This window comes from Nannospalax galili, unplaced genomic scaffold (genome assembly GCF_000622305.1).
Source record: "Nannospalax galili isolate Female #2095 unplaced genomic scaffold, S.galili_v1.0 scaffold54, whole genome shotgun sequence".
Classification (NCBI taxonomy): domain Eukaryota; kingdom Metazoa; phylum Chordata; class Mammalia; order Rodentia; family Spalacidae; genus Nannospalax; species Nannospalax galili.
The window spans coordinates 13,579,665-13,600,528 of record NW_008341028.1 but is presented as its reverse complement, the minus strand read 5'-3'; the positions used below and the strand labels follow the sequence as shown (position 1 = coordinate 13,600,528).

The 20,864-nt window shown below is 35.5% G+C and overlaps 1 protein-coding gene and 1 non-coding gene across 11 annotated transcripts in view; both read right to left on the bottom strand.

Annotated features, from left to right (window-relative positions):
- The window catches only part of Neo1 (neogenin 1), a 205,589-nt gene that overhangs the window by 81,533 nt on the left and 103,192 nt on the right, over positions 1-20,864 (bottom strand). For all 10 annotated transcript variants that reach the window (XM_029565066.1, XM_029565070.1, XM_008836447.3 and 7 more), the window contains exons 6-7: positions 14,240-14,394; positions 12,172-12,292 (exon numbers count right to left, since the gene is read on the bottom strand). In XM_029565066.1, coding sequence (XP_029420926.1) covers positions 12,172-12,292; positions 14,240-14,394 — 276 coding nt within the window. The remainder of the gene's footprint in view (positions 1-12,171; positions 12,293-14,239; positions 14,395-20,864) is intronic.
- LOC115070951 lies at positions 8,762-8,864 on the bottom strand. The gene has a single exon (XR_003850059.1). It is a non-coding gene; the product is annotated as a U6 spliceosomal RNA (small nuclear RNA).

Genomic DNA, 20,864 nt, shown 5'->3' with positions numbered 1-20,864 from the left:
AAATTAAATCACACAGAAAATTTAAAAATACTTTTTAAGTAAGTTAAACTTACATATGGCTTTATCAATATATGTGATACACAACAAAAAGTACTTCAAGAGAAATTTATAGCATTAATATATATAGAAAAAAGAAAATTAATGACATTCAAAATAAAAACATTCAAGAAAATAAAATCCAACTGAAAGATCAGCTACCCATACATAAAGAAATTAAATCACACAGAAAATTTAAAAATACTTTTTAAGTAAGTTAAACTTACATATGGCTTTATCAATATATGTGATACACAACAAAAAGTACTTCAAGAGAAATTTATAGCATTAATATATATAGAAAAAAGAAAATTAATGACATTCAAAATAAAAACATTCAAGAAAATAAAATCCAACTGAAAGATAAGCTTGTAGCCAGGTACCAAGGCTTGGGAGAGGGGCAAAAATGTTTATAAGGAGAAGCAAACACTACTTACTTCATGAGCATTCAAAGGATGGATACTACAAATAATTCATACTCATGTATTTTGAAAAGTTGAAACAGACCAATTTCTTGAAAGAAACCATAAAAATTCACATAAGGACAACAGAAAACCTGAAGAGTCCTATGCCTATTAAAGAAACAATAAAGACTTCAACACCACCACCACCAACAACAACAAAACTAGGCCCACACTGGTTTGTTACTGAATTCTATCAAATACTTAAAAAGGTAAATTGTATCTGTTCCCTACAATATCTTTGAGAAAATAGAAGCAATTAGGCAAACACTTCCTAACCCATTCTGTAAAGCTAGTGCTATGACCTATGAATGCATCCCTTCCAAATTCATGAAACTCAACCCCCGTTGAGTACACTATTGACATGTAAACTTTGGAAGGTGATTAAGTCCTGAGTACTGTGTCCTTGTCAATGAAATCAGCACCTTTACAAAAGGGCATCAGGTTGAAGGAGTGCTGTTTTGCCATTTCTGTTCCCTTCACTATGTAAGGACAGTGTTCCTCCCTGCTGGAGGATACAAGGTGCCATCTTGGAAGAAGAAAACCTTCACTGGCTAATCAGCTGGTGCCTTAATTTAGGAGTAGAGCTGTGAGGAATAAATTTCTGTTCCTTAATGCTCCAAATCACCCAGTCTTGTACTTGTTAAAGCAGCACAAATGGTATGGCAGCAGCATTATTTTAATATCAAAACCAGGTAGACATTATAGAACCTACAGAACCAATGTGACTCATGTCCACAGATGCAAAAACCCTTAAGAGAAATATGTCAGATTTTAAGAGTATGATATGATAAACTGGAAAGAAACAAAGTAAGATGGTGTTAAAGCTATCTACAGTTAACAATCCTCAAAGAAAAGGGCAATAAAAGTTTGAAAATGGAATAGAAAATATGTTATCAAGAAGAAAACAATAAAGTCAGTATCAAACAAAAGAGTTGAAAGCAAAAGGATTGACCAGGACTAAACAAGTGTTTCCTGTTATTAAAGCCAACCCATATTCTCTTGATTCTGAGATGTACTTTTTCATAATTTAACATCTTGCAAAGGTTGCATCTTATGACTCCTTCGTGTCTTAGATTTGATGGGACAGCAATCCACCAGGAAGCTAATTCACAATTCCTGTGTTAATAACACTGCTTCTTAATATAAAAGCAGTAACAACAGTTCAAGAACTGAACAAATCCGGACTCATGTTTCATTAGTCTTGAAACAGATTTGGTGGACAAAACTTAGGTAAATCTCTATAGATTTTATCATTTTTTATTTATTTTTTGTGCATGAGTGTATACCCTGCATGTATTTAAGTGCATCCATGTTGTACAATGCCCGTGGAAGTCAGAAGAAGGTGCTGGATCCCCTGGAACTGGAGTTATAGATGGTTGTTAGCTACCATGTGGGTGCTGTGAATCAAACCTTGGTCCTCTACAAGAGCACCCAGTGCTCTTAACTGCTGAGTCTCCAGCCCCAATCTCTATAGATTTTACAAGCATAATTAACAGGTTAGATTTAATAGATATTTACAAACCATTATATCCAGAAAACACTCAGAGCTGTCACCAAAACCACCAAAAACTGAACAGGCATCAGACCACAAAAAGAATCTCAAATTCCAACGAATGGGAAATGCAGGATCATTTGCTGAAGTAAAGAAATTGTGGGTTTGAGAAGCATGAAGGTTTGAAGTTTTATGAAGGGACACAATAGAGGAAACAATAGGATTTCCTAGCAGTCCAAAGCTCAATCAGGTTGGTATTCATGAACTTGGTGCCCAATCTTGATAGCTCCAAGAGAATAACATACTTCCAAAATGAAATTTAAAACCAGTCCAATATCCAAAATGTTTATCAGTACAACTGAAGAGCTAGGAGGCTATTTAGAGATGAAATACAATGTGACCATAAATTTACAAACATAGCCAACGTGCTATATTTTGAGTATTCAGTTTCAATGCAAAGGAACAGACCTGTAAGGATGATTTCACAGACTTAAGAGTCCCTTCTTTGAGAAATTCATTCTCCAGAGGTAGAGAAGTAATCTCATAACCTAGAAACGTACTCTTATTATTATTGTTATGTGTGTGTTCTCATAATGGCCCTTGCAGTGAACTGCTAGTTTAAACAAATGACTTATATTAACAACTGAAGGAAGTTATAAAATAAAATAAGCACAAAATACTCCACCCATTCTTGTGTGCAGGAGGGATGTTTCAGTATCAAGGAAGTCATCTGATTTTTTCCTGACATTAAAAGCACTCATTAAAAAAGGTGTGCCAGATGTTAAATGACGCATCTACCACAGCAGTGAGTCTCTGAAAATGATAGCCTTATCTCCTTTCATCCTAAACCAAAATGCTGTTTCCCAGATGAGATCCCAATATCCCAGAGGAAATAAGACAGAATGTGCAGCAGAGGCCTTTCTACTCATTACCCATTTTGACCAACAAAAAGGAGAAACTAATTTTGTTTTAGTAAGCTTAAGGAGTAGGGGATTTAGCTCAGTGGCAGAGTGTTTGTCTGGTGGGGGGGATTTACATTAACTCTAATCATAACCAAGTTTCATGTTACATCTGAAAGAGTATCAGCATTTTTTTAAGATTCAGGTTTACAAATCAATCTAGCAGATTTAAAAAAAAATACCTTCAGACTGTGCAAAAAAGCAAAAGAATTTAAGGAGTCCCAATCATGATTGTCCACAAAATTAAAGTTTTCAAACTTACGAGTTGACGATAAACTCCAAAAATGAAGAGAAAACCATCAGTGAACCGGAATTCAGATAAAAAGCCTTCATATTTACTCTACCCTTGGGGTCTAAAAGGCTCAAGTACATACTGGATAAGGGAACTCAGGTAATAATGCTGTGCCAAACAAAGGCTGTTTTTAAAAATGCACATAGCTACAATATTTGGACATTACAGTACTTGTGAGGCAATAGTAACATTGAATATAATATTAAAAATACTTCCCCAAATGCCTATCACATTATACTGTACTTTTTATTTCTGGTGAGTTTCATAAGCATGTTTCAATTGGAAGATAGTCTCAATGCCAACACTAAAATCTAAAATGAAAAATACAATGATCCAGGATTAAAACTGCTGAGATCAAGTCTGTAAGGAGCCAGATTGTCAGTAACGTCTTTCAAACCCAAATAATACTCAGCCAACTATGACATTACTGTATAATTTAGCATCTTTTAAATATAGCTCCCAATTAAAAGATACTGAGACATGTTATCCTTCTGGTGTCTTAGCACTGCATATCAAATTCTTTCTTTGTAACTAAAGAATAGCATCAAATTCAAATTTGAGCTTATTCTATGATAATTTCTAAGTGCATCTTTGAATCCAGAAAGGTCATTTGTAGGAGTTCTATTTAACTAACAAGTACCAAAAACTACCACTGAGGTTCTAAGATATAATCTGGACCTCACAAGTTCTGGTCTTAAAATCCATGAGTTTTGGCAAGGATGAAATTGATATTCAACATGAAACAATTTATACTTTAACTGCTACCAAAACCCAGCATAAATTATAGTGTGTATAGCCCAAGCATAATGGTTACAAACTTTCCTAACCTAAAAAGACTGATGATTACAACCTTACATTACACAGTCCCTCTACTTCTACTAAATACAAGATGCCAATTCTTTCCTCTCCATTATACTAATTCAACAAATCATAAATCTGGTCCTGTCTTCTTTTGTAGGGACATCAACCCCCAATTTATTTATTTATTTATTTATTTATTTATTTATTTATTTATTTATTTATTTGGTCTTTTTGAGACAGGGTATCCCTGTAGCCCCAGCTGTCCTGGAACTCACTATGTACACCAGGCTGGCCTTGAACTCACAGAGATCCGCCTGCCTCTGCCTCCCAAGTGCTGGGACTACAGGCGTGTGCCACCACGCCCGGCTCATCAACCCAAAATTTAACAAGTGATTACCACATAAAAGTCTTTAAGGGGCACACACACTCAAAAATCTCTTTCCATTACCACCACTTAGTTGAGACCTTTAAGTATCATGTCTGATTGGTACAGAATTGTAAGTGGAATCAAAGATGCCTTGATTTCCTCCCTGAAACCAGTCAGCACACCTCCTCTATGTTAATCCTCTTTAAGTGCTATTTCCTCACGTACCTGAGGTCATCCAACTACTCAACAAATCCAAATGCTACTAAATAACAATTCCTAACTTGCTATGAAATAACCTGGTTTAAATATACCTTCCCAGTATCAATTCCTATATTCACACTTCTGTGACCTCTGGTAAACTGGGTTGCCTGCTGTTTTCCCAATGTACTTTGAGCTTTCCTAGTCAGACATACCTGAACTGCCTCCTTTTTGCATCTTCATGTAACCTGAGCAATCTAGAATCCCACCCATCCTTCTGGGCTCAGCTAAAACGCTACAATGTTCAAAAAGTCTTTCTTGCCTGGCAAGCCTGATAAATCATTTCTTGCCAGTCAGGAGTAGAGTAGCACTTTGGCATTCAGCAGAGCTTGCATTACATTTATTTAGAGTCATAGCCTAAAGCTCTACCTTGGAATGATGTAGAACCTTTCAGATTCAATAAATTCTCAGTAACTGGGTGACCATATAATAATACTGTCCATACTCTGACAATTCTCAGAGTTAAAGAAGGTACTTTTTAATTATCTTGCAATGACAGAAATAAACTAAGATTAACTCAAATCTACCAGATGCATGGTTATCTTACCAAAATGATAAAGCTGACCAACCTTGTCAATAAGTGTAACTATAATACTGCCTTAAAAGTCTGATTTTGAAATTAAGGTAAATGGAAAAGAAAAAAAAAAGTCGACTTTTTGCTTTAGACATATTAAAACAGCATAATTTTGAAATTGAGAAATCTAGTTATCAGCTCTTTTATGTGAACTTAATTTAACACAAGTCACTTAGCTCAATCTCCAAGTCAGCTAAACTAAATATTCAAATCTGTAAGGTCTATTCTAGCTAGACTCTGATTTTTATAACCCCCCTCCTTAACAGTCTGCATAGTGGGGTCTTTTATCAAATAGTTGGGAATCTCTGCTCACATAGCACATGCATTCAGTAAAACACCTGGTATAACAAATTTGTTTTTTTTGTTTATTTTTGAGGCAATGTTGCTATTTATCTCCAGCTGATCTATGTGGCCCAGGATGACCTCCAACTTGCAGCAATCCTCCTGCCTGAACCTCAAATTCTGGGATTAGAGGTGTGATCCACCATGCCTAGCTCAAAGTTGCTTTTAATCTTTTAATAAATTATACTTTTAGGGGTTGGGTTCCCAGCACATACACTGGGTGGCTCACAACCACCTGTAACTCCAGTTCCAGGGGATCTGACACCCTCTTCTGGCCTCCATCACTCATATACAGAAAATGAGAAAGGTCCTAGATAAAATAATCATAATTAAAAATTTAAATCAGTTATTTTGAGTTAAACTTTTCCTAAAGTTGTAATTACTTGCATAAAAAGAAAATAACTGATTAGAATTTATTTTTTGATCAATGCTAACCTTAACAAGTACTAGTGCTTTAGATTTAAAATATTCCATTAATGACTAACAATTTCCTGCTACCTAGACAACTTTTAATCATGCCAAGCCATTAGTCACTTATTCCAGAACTTCTATTATTCAAAAACCTCAGATATTTTATGGAATTTTTGACAAACACTTCAGCCAAATAAAATGCAAAAAAACAAAAAAACCATGATGCTTAGTATGTACCCTTATCTATCATGACCATGATATCCTAAAAGTCATTTAATGGACTGGTAAAGTATGACTTTCCTTTACCTAAAACAAGTTCATGTGATTCCCTTTTCATCAGCCCTTCTTCCCTTTGCAACTAAAAACCGCCAGTTATCAGATCTAGTATCACAGGACATTAAAAAAGAAAAAGCATATATTTGTGGGTTTTTTTTTTTTTAATTTTTGGTCTTTTTGAGACAGGGTCTCCTTGTAGCCCCAGCTGTCCTGGAACTCACTATGTAGACCAGGCTGGTCTTGAACTCACAGAGATCTGCCTGCCTCTGCCTCCCAAGTGCTGGGATTAAAGGTGTGTGCCACCACGCCCGGCCCTATGTTTGTGTTTTTTACATTCCAGTCTTACATGAAAATTTTGGAAGCAATTTTTAATTCAAACTGACAGGAAGAAAGGCCAATAAAAGTTCCTTTATAAAATAGTTCCTTTATAAAATAAAAATAGTTTTATAAATATAAAAATTTATAACTATTAAAATAGTTACAAATTAGTTCCTTTATAAAATAAAACCTTCCCTCAGGTTTTGCTATTTTTAAAATAACCTGCAATAATTTCTTTTCCTTTGAGATACAGTCTCCCTGTATAGCCCAGATTGGCCTAGAATTCACAATCTTTCTGACTCTGCCTTTCAAGTGCTAAGATAATAGGTATGTAGCATCACATCAAGCCACTTAGCTATAATAATTTAAATAATTTTTTGAAAATATCAAATAGACAATTTTTTAAAACAGATATTCATTTGAAATGGTATCATATAAAAGTAATTTTATTTTAGGGTGAATTAAATATTTTAAAAGATACAAAATCCTCTAAAATCAAGAGCAGCTATTGCCAAATGTGGTGGTGTACACTGAAGCTGGAAGCAGGTGATCTTGAGGCCAACCTGGGTTACATAGTCAGACTACATCTCAAAAACAAGCCAAAACCCCAAATCAAAATAAGTAACAACAAAAGAGCGGTTATTACTGAAAATACACACAAAGGGTAAAGATACAAACCTAATCACATCCTAGCCAGTCATCTCAAAGTAATATTCATTTAAAATGTTAAAAAAACATTTCACTCAGAAATTGTTCATTTCTCCTACTATGAGTTTCATGCAATGAATATTCTCCACTTCTGTTCTGAGGTCTTCACTTCATTTGCATTTCTAAAGGATACTTTTACTGGGTATATAATTTGGCTTGCTATTTAAAAATTTTTATTTATTATTTTTATTTTATGTGTATGTTTGTATTGCCTGCATGTAGGTAAGTGCACCTGTGTCACGCAATGCCCAAGGTCAGAAGAGGCTACTGGATCCCCTGGGACTGGAGTTACAGACAATTAGCTGTCATGTGGGTGCTGGGATTTGAACCTGGGTCTTCTGCAAGAACAACCAGTGTTCTTAACCACTGAGCCATCTCTCCAGCCTCTGGCTTGCTTTTGTAAAGGGTGTTTAATTTTGTTTAAAAATTCTGCTGTATTTCTTATCTTTGTCCCTCTACAGGTAAATGTCTTTCTTTTTTAAGTCCAAGACTTTTCTTCATTTGGTCTCTAGCAAAATTCAAATTTCTCTACAAATAGACTACCTGTGCTATGTATTTGGAAGACGTTTTTCTCAATGATCCTTCTTTCCTTTTGGCTTTCAATTGTTCCTGGACACGCTCATCATGGGGATTTCCTTTCATACTTCTCAAGCAGAGAAAGGCTTTGTGTCTGGGTGCTAGATTGGAGCAGATGCAATTCTTGGCTGTCTTAGCCCAGTCCTTCCAATGGCAACCCAAATCTGCTTTGTACTGTGTTCATCTCAGGTGGGAGTTTTCTATTCTGCACCTAGCAGTGAAATACCTCTTGGTAACAGTGACTTTAGGAGCCCCCAATTATTTTCCAAACCAGTTTCAGAAATACAGATTTTTCTTCGATCCTTCCCCTCAGCAAGACTGGGTTTTTATCTGTGTTGTTTATCCAGAGTTTCTTCCAAGGACTAGAGATGTAGTTCAGTGGTAGAGCAATTACCTAGTGTATGCAATGCTCTATGTTCAAGCCTTAGTATTCCCCCTTTCCCCATCCAATATATGTGTGTGTGTGTGTGTGTGTGTGTGAGAGAGAGAGAGAGAGAGAGAGAGAGAGAGAGAGAGAGAGAGAGAGAGAGAGACAGACAGACAGACAGAGGTCTCTCCCCACAGGACAAGAGCTTAGCTTCTAAATGTCCCCCAGAAATATATAAAATAAAAAGATTTTCTGTTCTTCTTCTACTAGTTGGAGGCTTACAGGATGATCTGAGTAAATGTGAAGAACTGGTGTCTATCTCCCAGCAGAGCAGAATACCTCCTTAATTTCTAGACCCCAGAAACAGCTCTGAGCTCCCCTACCTTGCTTCTTCTCAATTGGAAGTACTATGTAGAACACAAGGAAAATGCATTTGCAAGTAAATGTGAGGTTCCCTGGTATATAGGTCCCCTATATATTCTGAACTAGTTCATACTTGGCCTTTAACATTTAAGTTAATTAAAAAATATGAAAGTTTACAAATTTTTGTGTCATCCTTATGCAGAAATCATGCCGATCTTCTCTGTATTGTTCCAATTTTAGTGTATGTGCTGCCAGAGCAAGCAACAATTAGTTAAAATTTTAAGGGTTATATTTTTGGTCCACATTTCTGGCAACCACTTCTTTCTCCTCTGCTATGCCAATGACGAAGCAATTCATGTAACCCGATCCTTGGGGTGTGGGGCAGAAAAACTTGTTCTTTTTGGAGTTTACATTAATTAGTTCCTTTATAAGCTCAGCTCTCTGGTGGACTCAAGAGAAGGCGAAATTCTGTAGTATTAAGGTTTTTCTTATGGTGAGAGGAGATAGTTCTGTGTCTTCCATTCTTTCCTTTTGTTGAGGCAGAGTCTTGCTATGTATCCCACACTGGCCTGAACTCAGAATCTTCCTGCCTCAGCCTCCAAGTGCAGGTACCACCACACTCAGCTTACAGACTTTTTACATACTGAGTAGAAACAGAAACCCCTTTCTACTTTGACTTGCCTTCCTTTTCTATTTTTGCGGAGTCTGATTATCACTGCTCTAATCACCAGATAAAATCTTGGGAGTATCCTGACTTTTCTGTAATGTTTAATTTTCAATCTGCTGATAATAATGAATCAGATAGGTCACTAATATCTCATTATCAGGGTCATCTTTGTCCATGTGTCTAGTACATGAACTTACCATCTCACAAGGGGCTCATAACAAGTCTGTACTCTGCCTTCCTTAATTTGACCTGACTTTGTCACCAGAATACCTTACTACTACTACTGCATTGTTTTGATTTTTAGTCATAGCCATTATCAGTATGAATCTCTTCTGCATTTACAAAGGGCATGTTCCTACAGGGATAAATTCCATTTCTATATTGATCTATATTCTCTTTCTAATCAACAGCTGAGCAACATAGCTGGCCCAACATTTGGAAATCTTATCACAGAAAGCCTGTCAGAAAGGGACATATTAATGAAATAAATTCCCTTGCACAGCATTTCTCTCTTCTGAGTTGTATGCTGCTTTATTTGTATCATTAAACATGAAAGTAACCCCACTAAAGTTGTATATCTTTCTTACATTCTTTACTGTATTACCAATTCCATAAAGGCAGAGATCAAGTCTTATAAATTTGCAATATTCTGAAACTCTTTTAGCTTTTAAAAGTCAGGCATGTGGCAACTGCCTATTATCCTAGCCCTTGAGAGACTGAAGTGAGAGAATCACTTAAACCAAGTGAATTTAAGATCTGGGCAACATGGTAAGATTCTATCTCAAAAATTATTAAGTAAATAAAAAATAAAATAGCAAAAAGGGGGAATCCAACTTAATAAACATGACATGTACTTTCCCTCTTGTAATCAATGAGTCATCAGAGCATCCTCAATATGATCACACACACACAAAAAAATTCCCAAGGCTCATATATGCTGTTCTTAAAACCAGAGAATACATACTATCACTGAAATTTCACACCCCCAAGCAGATTCAAAGGAAAGCCCAACTGGGATTAGCTAACCATTTATACTGTTAATTAAGATATATAATAGTAATTCTAAATACAAATAGCCTGAAGTCCCTTTGCTTAGTTGGATATAGATAAATACTAAGACAGTATGACTAAGGAAGTCACTGCCATTAGTACAAAGAAACAAGCCAATCTGCCTCATTTTCAGCGGGTACCTTTTTTGGTTGTTTTGGTTTTGCAAACACTGAAAGGTGACTAAAATAATTTCCAATGAACAGGGCAAGTTATAATCACAAACGTAAGATGAAAAGGCTGTTCAAATTTAGTATCTTTTATAAGCAGTATTCTCAAGTATATTTTTTAAAAAGCAGCATTTACAAATCCTAAATGTTATTTCAGTGAAAAATAACTACCATCTTTGCCAATTAGCTTCTCTGGCCAAACTATAGTTGTAAAAGAAGTATTTCCTGGAACTACACTGGTACTTGATCATATCTAACTAAAATATGAGATGATAAAATGCTACCTTTGTCATGCATTTAGGAGAAGTGCTTAAAAGAAAAAAATTATGTTAGTTACTAACATAATGGTTATCCTTACCAATGTAACACAGAACTGTTATCCAACAATTAAACTTTTAGTACTTTAGTATGAGAAAATAATCAATAAAAAGATTCAATATAACACTGCTCATATTAGGAAAAAATAGGAGACATTTCATTAAGCAACAGGGAATTAATTATATAAAACTGTGTATATATTCTATTCAAGAACAAACCATATTGACACAGATCTATACCAAACAGCATGGAAAGATAACCTTGGAGTGCTGTTGCAAGAAAACAGACCATTAGAAAACCATATACATATCTGTGTGCACTCCTATGCAATGCTCCTAGGTGGTAGGATTTGGAGTATGTCATCAAATTAATGCCTCCCAACTCCAAATTCAGGTTTCACTGTCTGCTCTACAGAATGGAGCCAGGCCCTTTTTTTCTTTTCTCAGCTGGCACATGTGTTAAACATTATCATCTCCAACACCTGAAACACCAAATACAGAAGAGAGGAACTTCCTTCTGGGCTCCAGTGTCCTGCCTTGGCAGGTACCTGTAGCCAATACCTTTCCCCAACATCCAATCCCTTGGGTGGTTTTGCAGAAAAATATCTATGATGAGATAACAACTTAGGGTCACCTTTTCTCAGACCCTAAAAAGTGAATTTTAAGTTTTAACAGCAAAGCATCACATCAACTTCTCTGCCATTTAGTAAACCACAGCTATACCCTCTCTAACAATGTCTAGATCTCAGCTTTAGCAGAAGGTCTTCCCCAACAGACCCATCTAGACATAAGGGTTATAGCTGTTTGTTCTATCTGCCAATGATATTTTTTAGAGGTCTTTTCTTACTAGGTAAATCCTTGTTATTCCAATCTTCTAGAATTAATAATTAATTTACATGAAGTTTCCCGGCTCAAATTTATAGTGATTTTCCTGATTTGATTCTACTTTTTCTAATTTTCAATGTTGATTCAATTAAAAAAAATAATCATGGGCATTTTTATGATAATCACAAAGGGCACATTAATTTTATTTTGGGAAAACAAGAAAAGTTTAGTGCAAAGTAAACATTAAGCTCTTTCTTATATAAGGCAGAAATTCATCTGTGAGATTAAAATGAATGGATTCTGAAAAACATTTATTCACATGAGACTTTTTCAGTTTTCCTTAATATCAACTTCTTTTTCATTATCTGAAAATGTATCTCTAGATAATTTTAGGTATAGAAATTTCTTAGACCACTGCTCTTTTTCTCCTAGTTATGCCATATGCTGGGCTTTACAAACAAGCCAACATTCATGAGGCATCTCAGAGTGACAGTACCTCCAACACACAGCCTCCTTCAGCTTACTGCTGCTCCCCTCTTACCATGCTCAAGGATAATCAGCTGAGCTCCAGCTTGTGCATTTCCAACATCATTCTCGGCAATGCATTGATAGAACCCTTCATCTGATTTCACCAGACCCAAAACTTGAAGATTATGTTCCTTCTAAAGAAGAAAAACATACATAATTTTTTTTTTTTTTTTTACTTAATTGAAACTCTTAAGGCTATGTTCTTGGAGAGGAAGAGGGAAAAAACAAGTACTATTTTGATTCAGTTACTGAATACAATCTACTTATATACTGGTGAATTCAACTTTATGTTAGAGTATTGGCAAGGTACTGACTTAACTGTCTAGAATAATACACACTACCACTAACACTAAAGAAATTAACACCTACTGTTGGCAAACGCACACACGTGCCTGGAAAAAAAAATTCTAGCAAGCAATATAATGTGACCATCATGACAGCCTGAATTCGTGACTTTGTTTTCCTGAGGCTATTCTAACTCAAACAATGCCATAAATACTTGCTTTCTCTAGACTATAAAGCATTACATGAATGTCAACTATTGTTATTAGTATAAATATGACTTAAAATTTTGAAAAGTATGTGCAAATACTGATAAAATAAAAATGCTAATTTAGTCACAACTGGTTGCTTTTCAATAGAATTATTTTTTGTGAACATGAAATTATGCATTTTAGAAACAAAAAAATACAGTCTCACTAAAAATGAATTACTTTTATGACAAATCTGTAATGATACTGTCTTTAACAAACATAACTTTTTAATGAGTATCATGAATAGATCTTAAGATAGGCCATTGATACTTATTACCAAAACTTAATTATGCTACTAGGGTATTAGATAAGGGTAATATTAGTAGGTAATATCTACTGCACACTTACTACATAGAAAGTAAAGAGCAATTATGGCTGAGAATTCTTAAATACATTTAACACTTTATGTGTGTGTGCATGTTCAGGTTATGTGTGGGTATGTGCACAACTCACAAGTCAACCCTGGTGCTGTCCTCAGGAACTATCCATCTTGTTTTATGAGGCAAGTTCTCTCACTGGGACTTGGGGCTCACTGATGAGGCCAGGCTAGCTGATCAGTGAGACCCAGGGATCCACTTGTCTCCACCTCCCCAGTGTTGGCATTGCAAGCACAAGCCTTTGCCCCTGGCCTTTTATGTGGGTTTATTCTAGTGATCAAATTTGGGTCCTCATGCTTGTGTGGCAAGCACTTTATGGACTGAGCTATCTACCGTGCCACATTTAACACCTTCTGCATTTACAATTTTGCTATGTTTTGTATGTTTTGAGACAGCTAGCTCCAGCTGGCCTACCACAGAGATCTACCTGCCACTGCTTCCCAAGTGCTGGGATTAAAGGCATGCACCACCATACTCAGCCATTTTTGCTACTGTTTTGAAGAGAACCTCAATTCCTGGTCTAGCTTCAAGCTTACTATCCTCCTGCCTTCACCTCCCAAGTTACAGGCAAACATCACCACGCTTGTATTTACTTTAAAAATTCCTTCAACCAGTATGTAGGAATTAAACTAAAGGGTATCACGTGATGATGATGCATTTGCTTTCTAAAAGAGTCTTTGTTGTTACAACTGTCTAGCACTGATCATTCTTATATTGAAGGGTCTGGGCATCAATATATGATTTTTGGCCAAGTTTTGTACAGTCTGTTGTGTAATCAACTGGCAAACTTTTCAAAATGATTATTCTTCCATACTTCAAAGGAGAAATTTCTGTCCCTTGAATAGAGCTGTGAAGACAACCGGGAACACAGATACATGCACACACTATATCTCAGGAAATGCTGACATTTAAGTTATGTTTAAGAGTACTAGACTGTTGACAGACTCAAGCTTAGCTCAGCCACTGATTTGCTATGTGATCTCATATAAGGCACCAACATGTTTCTGGGCATAGCTTTCTTGTCAGCCAATAAACAAATGACATCCTATGCATTTTTCTTTCATTTGCAACATATAAACTGATATATGTAAGATAGCAAGTCTTTTGGCGATTACATTTAAATACACTTAACAGTTTAAGAAATAAATGTACTCTTTGGAAAAATACTTACTACAATTTTAAAGTAATCACTAGGGATAACCATATCCCCATTCTTGACCCACTTCACAGTTGGAGTTGGTTTCCCAGTCACTTCACATTCAAATACAATATCCATGGATTCATGCGCATATATATTAGAAGGCTGCTTTAGGAATTCAGGTTTGGCTTTAAAATAAAAAGAAAATATTAATTAAAATAAAAAAGTAGTTATATGCATATCAACAAGCTCTATTAAGCTATAGAATTCACAGCAGTCACATATTCTCTTAACAGTATGTAACAAGTATATATTCTAAATGTATGTTATTAGCAATGCAGTATCTTTAAAAATTAATTGCCTGATGGAGTTTTATTCAGCTGTAAAGAAAAATGAAATTATGAGATTCATAGGTAAATAGAGCTGGAAATAATCATTCTGAGCGACATAACCCATACCTGAAAGATAAATGCCACATGTTCTCTTTTATACATGGATACTAGTTTTGAATCATTAGGTATTAGGTATGTATTTAAATTAGAGTTACCATTGAAGTCAGGAAACTAGTAAGGGTCCATGGGGCAAGGGTTGGGGGGATTCAAAGGAAGGGGTATAGAATACAAGTGTATGAAAGAAGAAAGGAGGATAATGGAACAGGAAGGGTTAAATGAGGTGGGGGACAGGAGGACAGGGTAAAGGAGGGAGTATGGGAAGGAATAACACTAAAGACATTAAAAAAAAAAAGATGAAATCTGCTGTAAAAGCTTCCTAAAATGTGTATGTATATACGTATAAAAGGGGTTTAAATGGAATTACTTTGTGTAAAAGGGGGGCAATGTCTCCCCCAGACACCGCAGGCTATCAAATAATGAATGTTATGGGAGCAACCAACCACTTTTTGATAGGATTTAACACTCACTCCACAAGACAGAACGCATGCCTGGTACAATTAACTGGGCTGAAAAACCATGGCCGACTATGTCATAGGCCCTAGGAGAAAATTCAGTAACACTATTCTGCTAAATGGATATAATAAACTGCCCCCTAAATTCTTATCCCTATAGCCAGAGATTAGTTCATCTTTCAAACCCTCATCAGAGAAGCATCTATTGCAGCAGTGATTAATATAGAGACCCACAACCAGACAATGTGCAGAGAATAAAAAAATGTGGAGTGCTCAGCTCTAAACAAGACATCTACATCATAACCTCCATCCCCCAAGACTGGGGGAACATTATGGAACAAAGATTATAAAAGTCAGAGATACTGGACATCTGCAGGAAAACAGGATTTGCCAGACATGACTGGGCTGTTGCACACTTGCAACTGCATATACAAGACCTGCTCAAGATCAGGTCAGGCAAATCCTAACATGGATAGGGGACAGGCTCATGAAGTCTCACCCCTGGCTGAGGAGCTACTGGCAACTGATGGCCACTGGGGGAGAGAGAGTCAGTTTTCTTCAGGGATGTGGTCCTTGAGAGGCTACTCATGCTCCAGTAGATGGTCCCATACCCATGTACACACAGGCAGCACTAAGTGGACTCAGTGGGTCTAAAAACAGAGCACGTGAACTTGGGTGGGGAAAGTAGTTTAAAATTTTTATTTAGTGAAATGTGTACTTCCTTAGCATTCTGGCATTCATATTTACTTATTCTTACACAACAAAAGGATTGCCTGCTTCTATACTATAACAATATTTACTTATACTCCCTTCTGGTATTTCTTTGAAAGAATCTAGACTTATTTAATAAGTACCCAGGGCCGATGCTTTTCTAAATGGTAAACTCAGTAGTCCCAAGAAGAGTAACTGGTTTCAAAGTTTTAGCAATAAAATCCTGTGTAGTCTGAGGAGTTTACTTTTGAAAGCTAACAGGTTTCACTGATATGTCTGTTCTTAGGACAAAATTATTTTAACTATTTGGTAGACTTACTCTTCTTTTACTCCTTTATTTCTTCAAATTTTTCCTTTTTTATTAGGTCCTCTTCTAGATAAATTATTTTAACTATCTGGTAGACTTACAGTTCTTTTACTCCTTTATTTCTTCAAATTTTTCCTTTTTTTATTTAGGTCCTCCTCTAGATAAATTTAGACCCCACTTATATTGTTTCAATGTTCCTTTTCAAAGAAAACAGATAAATAACTTGGAGTTTTCACTTTAATAATAATTTTTAAATATAGGAAAAATGAACATATTTGCAATAATGAATCTTCCTGTTTAATAATTAAGGTTTACTTGGGTTGAATAAAATTTACAGGAGGCCAAGCCGAGCACGGTGGTAACATGCCTTTAATCCCAGCACTTGGGAAGGCAGGTGGATTTCTGTGAATTCAAAGCCAGCCTGGTCTATATATTGAGTGAGTTCCAGGCCTAGAGCTAGGGCTATATAGTGAGACCCTATCTCAAAACAAATTACAGGAGGCTATTAGTTTGGAATAAGCTTCTATACCAGGACCCAATGGATCAAACCAAAATGGAATCTCTGAAGCTAAAGTTTCATGTCACCAAACTGAAACGAGTTTGTCTGTTTGATCTTCTGAGAACTGGGAAAAAGAGCCAAATCCTCAAACATAACACTTCTAGCCTGCATGGTGAAGATGTCCTCTCCATTTTAACCCCATGGAAAATAAGCTGCACTATCAAGTGTTAACTAATCTGCTTTTTAAATTATGTTGTTTCCTTATTTCAGTTAAGGTAACTTTAAAAAGCTCTCTTATCGCATCCAGCATTTCATCTAAAGAATGGATTTCATATATCCCTAATAAGTCAATTAAATCAATTAACTAAATTTGCTGAAGGTCTTTCAACACCTACACATTCTTCGGTAATTATCTATGTCAAAACAATTGTAATGACCAGGAATCAAGAGACCCAGAGTTGAGCTCTCATTCCACTGCTTAACATTGTGATAAACATGGGTTTCTAAATGCTCTGGTACTAAATAAGGAATCCAAATAGGCTATTCCTGAATACACTAAGATCTTTAACCACTATGATTTTATGATTTCAGTTTGCACATTTGATGTATGGTAATAGCTAACATCTATGAATCATTTTTACCTACTAACAATCAGCTTTCATAGCAATTCTATTATGTAGGCATTTTTATTATTTCTACTTTACAGTGAAGGCTCCTAATACACAGAAGTTTAGTAACTCCAAGGGTGATACTGCTTAGCTAGACTTTGAACCCAAGGAGTCTAACATCCATTATCTTTTCTTTTTTCTTTCTTTTTTTTTTTAGTTGTGTGTATGTGTCTGTATAATGCCCATGGAGGTCAGATGAGAGTATCAGATCCCTGAGAGCTGAGTTATAAGCTGTTGTGGACCACCAAACATTGGTGCTAGGAACTAAATTCAGGTCCTTTGGAAGAAGTAGCAAGTACTCGTAATCACTGAGCCATCTCCCCATCCCCCAAAACCTATATTCTTTTAAAAATTATTTCAAAGAATACAATAACATTTCCCATGTACCTGCTATATAGCTTCAGCAATTATCAACTCAGCATTAACATTGGTTCATCTGCATCCTAATCTATCCATCCCACACCCAGATTATTTTGAAAGCAAAATGCAAGTATTGTAAGTATTTAAATGTCTCTACAAGAACTCCCATTTATTTTTTTCTTGTGGTACTAGAGATTGAATCTAGGACACTCCAAATGGCAAGCACTCTACCACTGACCTACATACCCCAGTCAAGAACTCCCATTTTTAAACACACATGATAACACCAACAGTTTATAATATAATAATTTCTAATTATTCAATTATCTAATCAGCCTTTACGTTTCATTAACTGGCTGATGTATTTTAAATGATTTATTTAAATTGGGTAAACAAGGTACACTCATGAATTAATTTGTTTCTTAAGTTTCCTTTAATCCACAGTTTATCTTGTCTCTTTGTTTGCAATGTATTTGTTGGGAAACAAGATAATTTGTCTTGTTGATTACATGGCATTTAACATGTTTGCCCTATTAAATGTAGACACTTGCAGTTTATTTACTTTTTCAGACTACAAAATTGGCAGTTCCATGTGCTTCCATTAGGAGGTTCTTCCTAAGTGACTAATGTCACTTTGTATGATGTAATCAGTCTTTGATAATTATTACCTGTGAGAAGTTGCAAAACAGTAATATTGTCATTCTATCACTCCTTCTAAAAAATCCCTTCATTTACTATTATCTTTCCCCAATTACTTATGATAGTCCTTCAACTATCCGGTTATAAAATTCAATTCTTTTAGAAGGATAAATGTTTGCTTCTTTGCTTTTGTTTAGTTTTCAAAACAGTGAACTTTTTTGTATATTTTAATTAAATTTTTGTGTATTTTATACACAACATCTTAATCATCTTTATACACTCTTCCCCCAAATTATCCTCCTATAGCCCCATCCCTGGATTTCATGCATTCTGTCATTTATATTAAGGCATATCGAGTCAAGTTAGTGTTCCCAGATGTCCCTCAGTGCAAATTCATCCAGTGGGGTCTAGTCAGTCTATCTTGAGTAACTTCCTGAAAGAAGATCAGCTATTCCTCACCCAGCAGAAATCAGATGCCCAATAGTTGAGCTGACTTTTCACTGTCCTGAGGTGATATACTAGATAGCTTTAGTTGTCAACTTGACACACCTGGGTAGAGAAAGCCTCTATTGGGGAACTGCCTCCATTAGATTGGCCTGTGGCCATATCTATGTGGCATTTTCTTGATTGTTGAAAAATAAGGGGCCACCCCTGGGTAGGTGGTCCTGTACTGTAGACGAAAGCATGTTGAGCATGATCCAGGGGACCAAGTCAGTAAGCAGTATTCCTCTGTGGTCTGTGCTTCACCTCCTGCCTCCAGGTTCCTACCTTGGACTCCCTCAGTGAAGAACTGTGACCCAGGAGACATAAGCCAAATAAAACCTTTCCTCCCCAAGTTGGCATTGGTTAGTGTTTTGTCATAGCAATTGAAGGAAAACTAGAACATGTGATTACTGAGATTCTTTTCTTTTAAAAGCATCATTATAAGTTCTAGTTTTAAAATATATCTGATTTGTTTCAATTCACTGAGATTATTATTATTGAGATTTAAAACTATCTTATCGGTGGAGAAAGGCTGGGCCTGTTCAATGGGCAACGGTCCTTCTTGACATGACCTTACTGATCTTTCAGTACTGGTCACTATTTTCAAACTCTTTTTGTGGACCAAGTCAGCAATTATGTATCTTGATTTTCTACTAAGATTTCCAATTAAATTCAACAGGTTTTTACTTCTTAACTTTACACCTGCATCTCTTTTTTTCTTTTGCTAAAAATTCCTGTTTTCAATAACAGTAACTATTCACCTGTTTTACCTTACACTTCCTTAGTCTCAGAATAAACATTTCCACCAACAGTATTTGCAATTTTTTGTCATTAGTATCTAGCCCATCAGGTATATACGGTCCAAGTCTTATTTCATATTAATTTGAATAGTGACTTGCAACTTCAATTCTATGTTTCTCTCTGGCTTTACTCTGCCAACTAGACACATATTTAGAGTCATCTGTTTCATTACCTTCCACTCACAGAAACTGTTTATTAAAAATTTAAATCTACAAAAATTTGTTTATCCAAGTAAGTCGATTTCCTCCTCCCCTTAAAGTAACAATCTTCCATTTTTAAAATTATAAGCAATTATCTTCCCCACAACTAAATGACAGCATACTTTTTTCTACTTTGATAGCTTGTATTCTTAATTAAGATGGTGCCATTTCCAAGAAACTGACATACTCCATGAGCCCCCTAGCCAGGACTGAGGCTCCTTTCCCTAAGGCAGAGTAATTCAGCAAAACAGTCTTTTAAAAAATTAATATAATTTTAGCAAGCATTTTCAGTAAACAGACTTTCAGAGACTATTAAAAAATAAAGTATTCATTATTTACCTTTCATGAACTATAAAATAAAGCCTTTAAAATGTTCTCTGGGTTTTAACGACTCTGATTTAGTATTCACACAAATTAAATACAATGTAAGAGCAGATGTTTGTGGTTAGGAAGTTAAATTGGTAATCAGAGAACAAATGAGTCAATTACCATAAGAAAATAAATGTTGTAATGCAATATTATATATTTCGTTACCAAAGAGATAATTGAGCTTTAAATTTTCTGTGACAGCTTCCTATTCCTTCTAATGCCACCATCATTACAAGAGTAATTTTAATTGCTAAATGTACAAGTAGAATTTAATAACAAAACATACATCCAAAATTCTTTTACTAGAAACATAGCTTAATTCCATCACTGTTGAGTAACAGTGGAAACTGCCACTCAGTTCAAACAGAAAATATATAGTGTCAACACAAAAGTTTCAAGATTATTTTATTGTGCTTAAATTTGGAAGACAATAGCTTTCGTTTACATAAGCGCTGAAATGTTGGGGTTCCAAGTGTTTGATTTTTAAATGCTTAAGTACTAAAAATCATGGAGTTCTTTATAGAAGCAAAGTAATTTTGTCTATTTATGTTAAACTGTATACTTGATGTTCTTAAGGCCTTTTCTATAAATCACAAATTGGCATCCAAGTCCTTTAAAATGCTAACAACAATAAACAAAACCTCCCTCAAGTATTTAATAGTCTGAAATCCTTTCAGAGACTTTAACAGTGTAATTGTAAATTTGCTAGGTATGGCC